Source organism: Saimiri boliviensis, chromosome 1 (assembly GCF_048565385.1).
Source record: "Saimiri boliviensis isolate mSaiBol1 chromosome 1, mSaiBol1.pri, whole genome shotgun sequence".
Lineage (NCBI taxonomy): Eukaryota > Metazoa > Chordata > Mammalia > Primates > Cebidae > Saimiri > Saimiri boliviensis.
Window position 1 is genome coordinate 151,267,019 of NC_133449.1, and position 7,500 is coordinate 151,274,518.

Sequence of the window (7,500 nt, forward strand, 5' to 3'; positions counted from 1 at the left end):
GTCGAATTAATTCATTATAATAAAGAGAGATGGGCGAGGGAGCTCGGCCGGCGCCCGCCCCTCCTCTGCTCTCCCCTCGGGCCGAATTGATTACAGCTCTGTATTCAGAAACACGCGCCGCGCGCATTCCTCCTTGCGAACCCGACAGAAAACCAGGCGCGGGTGGCTGCCGGCAAAATAGAGTCGGATCGACGGAGTTTACATTTAGTATTTATAGAGACAGAAATTAAATTATGGCGAAAAGTAGTGCTCTTGGCCTCTGACCTCGGAATTAATACTTGCAGCGTTTTCCTAGTGAGACTGGAAACAGGGAGTGGGGTCCCCAAATTCCAGGCTGCCTCTCGGTCTCCCCGATGAGCCAGGCCTGGTCCTCGACTCTGCGCCTTCCCCTCCTCTCCCACAAGGAGAGACAAGAGGGTCATTAAAGTCGGAGTCAGCGTGGATCGGCTGGTCCGAGATCTTCAGTTAGAAACAAGGCCAGACTGTGGGTCCAGTCGCAGGGAGAGCCAGTCGTGTGGTGGGACGGTGTGGCCTTGCGCCCCCCACCCCGAGCAGTCGCCGGCTGAGCGGTTTTGGGCATCCCCGCTCCCAGGCAAGGGCACCCGACCAGGAGGAACGCACAGACGCACAGGGCTGGGGCTCGGAAGCCTGGCCCGAGTCACTTACTTCGACCCTAAGCCAATTTGTCTGTCCCTTTGCCCTGGGGTGGTGATGGCTGCGAGGACTGGCCCAGCCCAGGCCGGGGCTCTCTTCCTCTCTTCCCGGCCCGAGGCTGGCCAAGGCTCGGGGAACTGCTGGAGAGGTGGCCCTCACCGGCCTGGTCCAGCACTGGGGTCCCGCAGCCAAATGCGACCACCCCACTGACAAACTTTTTTTTCACAAAGGAGAGAGATAGATCTACATCCCCTGATTTCTTTCGTTTCTGCCCACAGTCCTAATTAGCTGCTTATTTAAGAATATATCCTTTAATGATTTAGCTCTGTCAATATTTTATAGCGGAGAAGGGAGTGACGCTTCTCTGAAAACATAATTTAATTATAATAAATAGGTTGGGTGCCTCGGCCCCATCCTTCAGAGGCCAAGTCAGAGCAGATATATTTATTTTTATTCACGCATGTGTGTGTGTGTGGGGGGGGGGCGCGGATCGGCCCCACCCCGAAGTTACTTTTCCCCTCCTCCCCCGACCCCTCTCTCCTCTTCTGTGCCTGGGCTTTATGGGGGTGGGGGTCAGGGCGCCTCCACACCCCCTCCCCACCTCTGTCTTTGTAGATAGGGCAACTGCCAATCAATCAGAGAGGGCATTAATTACGCCTCTTTATTGACAGGGTGCTACATTCTGTAGGAGTTCTTCTCTTTCAGGGTCGCCCTCCTTCTCCTCCTCCTCCTCCTCTTTCCTCCTCTCCCGCCGCCTGCAGCCGGAGAGGAGGAGATGAGAAGCCTTGTAGTTTTAAATTCAATGTGACAGTTTCGGAAAAGCGGATGATGAATCTCCTATTATTGGATCAGTCTATTTGCCGCTCAATGTCTCTCTGTAATTGGAGCAACATCACTTTAAAGGTTCAGAGAGTACAGCATTTCTGGTGAAAAATCCCCACAACACGGCGCTGAATGTTTTAAAGGGAAATCTATTAGTGATTTGCGGAGGGGCGGGGAGGAGGCGGCGGGGGGTGGGGGGAGGCGCGGGCTCCCGGCCGGCCCCGAGTGAAGTGGGGGGCTCGCCCGGGGCCCCTGCCTCGGGCCCAGGCCCCAGCCCGCTGCCGCTGGGCCCTGGGCGGCCCCTCCCTCCCTCCGTCCCTCCCGCTGCCCCCCCCAGCCCGTCTTGTTGTGACAGTTCCTGATACTGTTTATTGAGGTGCATGTCAGGTATAATTAGCAATCGATATGGAAAACGTTTCCCTGCACCCAGCACGCCTCTGACGTCAGAGCCGATTAGCGCTTCTTATTGGTCCCAAATTCCCCGGGCCGCGGCTAATTATCGGGAGCTTGATGTTGATAAGTAAAGCGCCGGAGTGCGGGCGAAGCATGTGTGGGGCTCCGGGTCCCTGTCTCCGCCGCCGCCGCCGCCGCCCGCGCCTCCCGCCGCTGGCCCGCCCCGGCCCCGGCCCGCGCCCCAGCGCCCCGCCGCCGGCCCCGCCGGCCCCCCGCGCGAGATGATGGACGGCCGCCTCCTGGAGCACCCGCATGCCCAGTTCGGGGGCTCGCTGGGCGGCGTGGTGGGCTTCCCCTACCCGCTGGGCCACCACCACGTGTACGAGCTGGCCGGCCACCAGCTGCAGTCGGCCGCCGCCGCCGCCTCGGTGCCCTTCTCCATAGACGGCCTGCTAGGCGGCTCGTGCGCCGCCGCCGCCTCGGTGGTCAACCCCACGCCGCTGCTGCCGGCCGCCTGCGGGGTCGGCGGGGACAGCCAGCCCTTCAAGCTGTCAGGTGGGCGCGGCGGGCGGCGGGGAGGAAGCTGGGGAGGAGGGCGGCTGGGGGCGGGGGCTCTCGTCCGGCCGGGGCGCTGGGGGGCCCACGGCTGGCGAAGGCGGGCCGGCCCCTAGGCAGCCCCTGGTCTCCGCGTCCCCCGGACCCGAGGGGCCAGCGGGTCGCGGGAGGGGTGGGGGTCGGGCCTGGGCCGGTGGCTGAGCCGCGCGGTGTCCTGTGCGTGCCCGCAGACTCGGGGGACCCGGACAAGGAGAGCCCGGGCTGCAAGCGGCGGCGCACCCGCACCAACTTCACAGGCTGGCAGCTGGAGGAGCTGGAGAAGGCGTTCAACGAGAGCCACTATCCCGACGTGTTCATGCGCGAGGCGCTGGCGCTGCGCCTAGACCTGGTCGAGTCCCGAGTTCAGGTAAAGACCCAGCGTCGCTCCCGGATCCACCATCAGGACCCCGGGCTCGGGGCGCGCTGGGATGCCTTTGTTCCAAGTGGCGAGATCTCCACTGGCCGCGGGCCCGGCTTCGTGCTCGCCTGCTGGGGAAGAGTGGAGGGTTGGGGGTTCTGCGCTCGCCTGCTGGGGAAGAGTGGAGGGTTGGGGGTTCTGAGGCTCCGGCCCTCACGGAGAGCGGGGTGGGTAAACCCTCCCCCCCAAAAAAAGCCTAGGTGGCTTGTGAAGGGCCGGCGGCAGCACCCAAGTCGCCAGGACGGCGACTGCGTCCGAACCGGGAAGCCGCGTGGTGGGTTGGCGGCGGCCGGGCCAAGCGAGGTCTCTCGGCAGGGGCAAGGAGGGACCGGCTAGGCTCCGACCTGGGGGAGAGAGGGAAGGGGGATCCTCCCCCACCCCGGCCTCCACCTCCCGCGCGAGGCTCTCTCGCCCGGCCTGGAGCGAAGGAGTCTGTTTACCTTGCGCCTGCAAAATATTCAGCTGGAAACGTATTTATTCATCGCTTTGCAGAAGGGGGACAGCTGAGGAAAGGGAGGAGGAAGCTTAAACAGTTAACACATTGAGAAAGTGGGAGGAAAAAAGGTGTCTGAATTTTTAATACCCCTGGTCTCATCTTTTTCTTATGACTATTTCCCCCTAAAATTTGCTATCATTTAGAGATGGCTGGTGGTATTCTTTTAAAAAATATGGTGTGTGCTTGGTGGACTAAAAATTCCAAGATGATTTGTGCATAATTAGACCTTTTCCTGGAGCACAGAAATCCTCTTTTTTTGGGGTGGCTGCGGTGTGGGGGTCCAGGTCTGGGGTGCGGTGTGTGGCTGTGGGTGCCAGGCGTTGAGGCAGACGCTGGCAAAATGCCTGTTTATCACCAATAGCTTTGTCTAAAAAGGTGTGTTTGTCCTGTGCTTGGACCTTCCCTAGTGACCTCTTCTGCTTGGAAATCCTTTTATCCAATTTGTTGTAAGTGTCTTAAGTGAAGTCAAGACCCCTTCACGTCTCCCTAATACGATAATGACTAATTCTTACTGGCAAGGCCATCCAGAATTCGTACCAAAAAAAAAAAAAAAAAAAAAAAAAAAGTTTAAAGAAGAAAAAGGGGGTTACAGCCTTGAGGATCTCGCTTAATCCTCGAGACCTCCCCACGGACAAGGCTCCCTGCGACCAGGCTGGGCCTGCTATTGTGCGAGTCTCTATATGGCCGCGACAAAGAATTGGTATGAACCCGCTCTCTTAGGGAGGGCAGGACTGCCCGAGGTTCCGCGGGGATCAGCCGGCTTTGACTCTGAGTGATGGTTGGCGGTTGAGTGAGGGTCTAGAGCTGCTGTCCTGTGTGGCTCCCCAGGACAAGGACTGCAGAGAGGGTGGAAGAGATGGGATGGACCCAGCCTCTCCTCCAGGCCTGGTGGTCGCCTCTTGCCTCCCCACCTGCCTTGCCTGGTGGCCCAGGCCAAGCACGACTGGTTTGAGAAGCCTCCGTTGGTGCCCTGGCCCGGGGCTTGCGGAAAGAAGGCTGTGTTAAACGTGTTCTGGGAGAGAGGCTGCAGAAGCCCACCCAAGTACAGCTCCCCAGGCCCTTCCAGACGAAGAAGCACCCAGATTTCCCTTCAAGGGAACCGCCCCCCAAAATCTGGGCTTTGACACAGCTTCCAGGGGGCCGAAGACAGGTGTGGAGGGCGGCTGTGGCCCAGCGGTCCAACGGCAGGATGGTCAGCGCCAGGCCGGGCGGACTGCTTAGAACGCGAGCAGCCAGGAAGGGCGAGGAGGGGCCTTGCTCTCTGCCTCCAGACCAGGAACCCGACGCCCTCCGTCCGGGGCCAGACCGGCCCTCCAAGGAAGGGGCGGCTCCCGGTCCCTGAGGTGAGAAGCCAGAGCGGGAAGCGGGCTGGTAGGCCCCGTCTACACGCCTTCCAGGTGGAAAAGGCGCTCGCTGGATCCTGCAGCTCCAGTGGCAAAGCCCAGCTCAGGGCCGGCCCAGCCGCGCGGCCTGACTCCTGACCCCGGCCGAGCGGAGGTTGTGCAGGCCAGTCTCGGGGGGAGCGGGGAGGTCCTCGGCCCCGGCGGCCAGCCCACCGCCTGATTGTGGCTTCCTTTCCCCTATCCGGCTGCTCTAGGTCTGGTTCCAAAACCGCCGGGCCAAGTGGAGAAAGAAGGAGAACACGAAGAAGGGCCCGGGGCGGCCCGCGCACAACTCGCACCCGACCACGTGCAGTGGCGAGCCCATGGACCCGGAGGAGATCGCGCGCAAAGAGCTGGAGAAGATGGAGAAGAAGAAGCGCAAGCACGAGAAGAAGCTGCTGAAGAGCCAAGGCCGCCACCTGCACTCGCCCGGCGGCCTGTCCCTGCACAGCGCGCCCAGCTCCGACAGCGACAGCGGCGGCGGCGGGCTGTCTCCGGAGCCTCCCGAACCGCCGCCGCCCGCCGCCGCCAAGGGCCCCGGAGCGCACGTCTCGGGCGCCGCGGGAACCGCGCCCGCCCCTCCCGGAGAGCCGCCTGCGCCCGGCACCTGCGACCCCGCCTTCTACCCGAGCCAAAGAAGCAGCGCCGGCCCGCAGCCGCGCCCAGGCCGCCCTGCGGACAAGGACGCAGCCTCGTGCGGGCCCGGTGTGGCGGCGGCGGAGCGCGGCGCGGCGGGGCTGCCCAAGGCCAGCCCGTTCAGCGTGGAAAGCCTCCTGTCCGACTCGCCGCCGCGCCGGAAAGCGGCAACCAACGCCGCCGCGGCCGCCGCCGCGGGGCTGGACTTCGCGCCTGGGCTGCCGTGCGCGCCGCGGACCCTGATCGGCAAGGGCCACTTCCTCCTCTACCCCATCACGCAGCCGCTCGGCTTCCTGGTGCCGCAGGCCGCGCTCAAGGGCGGCGCTGGCCCGGAGCCGGCGCCCAAGGACGCGCCGCCCGCGCCCGCCGCGCCGCCAGCGCCGCCCGCCCAGGCCAGCTTCGGGGCCTTCTCGGGGCCCGGCGGCGCACCGGACTCGGCCTTCGCGCGCCGCAGCCCCGATGCCGTGGCCTCCCCAGGGGCCCCCGCCCCGGCGCCTTTCCGGGACCTCGCCTCGGCTGCGGCGACGGAGGGCGGCGGCGGGGACTGCGCGGACGCGGGGACGGCCGGCCCCGCGGCCCCGCCGCCCTCGCCGCCCTCGCCGTCTCCCGGCCCCGGCCCACTGGCTCCCAGCCCCGCCGGGGAGCCGACCAACTGCGGGGTCCCCGAGCCTGGGTCGGCGGCCGGACCCAGCCTGCCCGAGGGCGAGGAGGTGGACATGGACTGAGGCCGCGGCGGCCGGGAGAGGCGCGTAGCCGGCCCGCGGCTGCTCGCTCAGGCTCCGACTCACGCAACGAATCAGGTGATCGGCTCTAGAAACACTGCTTTTCCCTCTTTTCTTTTGTTTTCTTCCTTTTATTATTTTTATAAGAGTAAACAAAAGCGCTGTATCAATTCGGACCCAGGCAGCAACCACAGGACTGGGGGGTGAGACCCTCCTCCTCCCGAGGAAGCAAAAAGAACCCCTGCCCCCCCCAAAAAAACCCACAACAAGAATCCTCAGCCTTGTAAAATGCAAAAATGTCTAAGAATATTTATATATGTACCATTTTTGATAAATAAAGCTGGTCAAACGCAAGCTTTCGGATCCATCTTTTTTAATTTGCTGAGGGCCCAGCCCGGCCGCCCTTCCCACCTTTCCACGCCTCTCTCCAAGGGTGGGGCCCGGGTTGGGGCCCCCCCGCACTTCCTGGAGGTCCTCGCTTAATGCGTCCTTTTGTGTGCTTGTGTGTTTATGTTTTCTGATTGAACAAATTTATGCATCTGCGGCTCCCCGTCCCCGCCCGCCCCGGAGTTCCCCCTCCTACTCCGCGTCGCACACGCGCGCTCACGTCCCCCCCCGCGCGCCCCCGAGCGCACTGGCACACGCCGGGGCGCGCGGCGCGGGATAACGGAGCCGGGGGCTGCAAGGGCCCGGCCGCTGGGCTCCTGCAGAGTTTTGATATGAAAGTAATTATTTTCCGGTGGCTGCTGCGGGGACTGGGTTTCTTGCCCAAAGGGTTATTATACATTACCGATTTCTAGTGATATGGAATCACATAAACTTCCTACAATAATAGAATTAGCATGAAAGGCTGGGGTGTCAAATTGAAATTGGAGAATAATAGCGCCGGCAGCTGGGGGAGTGCGTGCGCATATTGGAGCGGAGATGGGGAATCGTGGGGCGGAATTTTCATGAGCTGCACTCTTTGTCAGCGCTCTTGTAGCCGGCTATATTAAGATAGATGCCCAATGATATCCCTCATTGTTCTGTCGCTTATATTGATGTTGCTGCGTTATCAGCCTATTGATCATGTGTCGCCTGTAATAGGACAGGCGCCGCCAACGCGACTCTTTACAAAAGCCGTGCACATTTGTTCTAATAGGGTCCGGGTCCCCAGGGGACCCTTCGGGGGCTTCAGGACATCTGCAGCGAAGAAATATTAGCAAACTTGGCTGGAGCCTGCAGCCAGCCCCGCGCCCCCTCCCCTGCCCGCAGCCGCCCCATCCCAAAGTGAACCGCCACCCGTCCTCCATTCCCGCCCCCTCCACAAAGCCCCCAACCCACCAGCCTCAATCTTCCTGGGCCCTGGGTCCTCGTTGCCGCAAAAGCCACCAATTCCCCAAG

At 62.4% G+C, this 7,500-nt stretch overlaps 1 protein-coding gene across 1 annotated transcript; it reads left to right on the plus strand.

The window, feature by feature from the left end:
• Positions 1 to 1,912: 1,912 nt before the first annotated feature.
• On the plus strand, positions 1,913 to 6,414 carry UNCX (UNC homeobox). The gene is made up of 3 exons (XM_039478013.2): positions 1,913 to 2,424; positions 2,655 to 2,830; positions 4,975 to 6,414. The coding sequence occupies exons 1-3, from the start codon at positions 2,151 to 2,153 to the stop codon at positions 6,118 to 6,120; spliced, it is 1,596 nt and encodes a 531-aa protein (XP_039333947.1). The 5' UTR covers positions 1,913 to 2,150; the 3' UTR covers positions 6,121 to 6,414.
• The last annotated feature ends 1,086 nt before the right edge of the window (positions 6,415 to 7,500 follow it).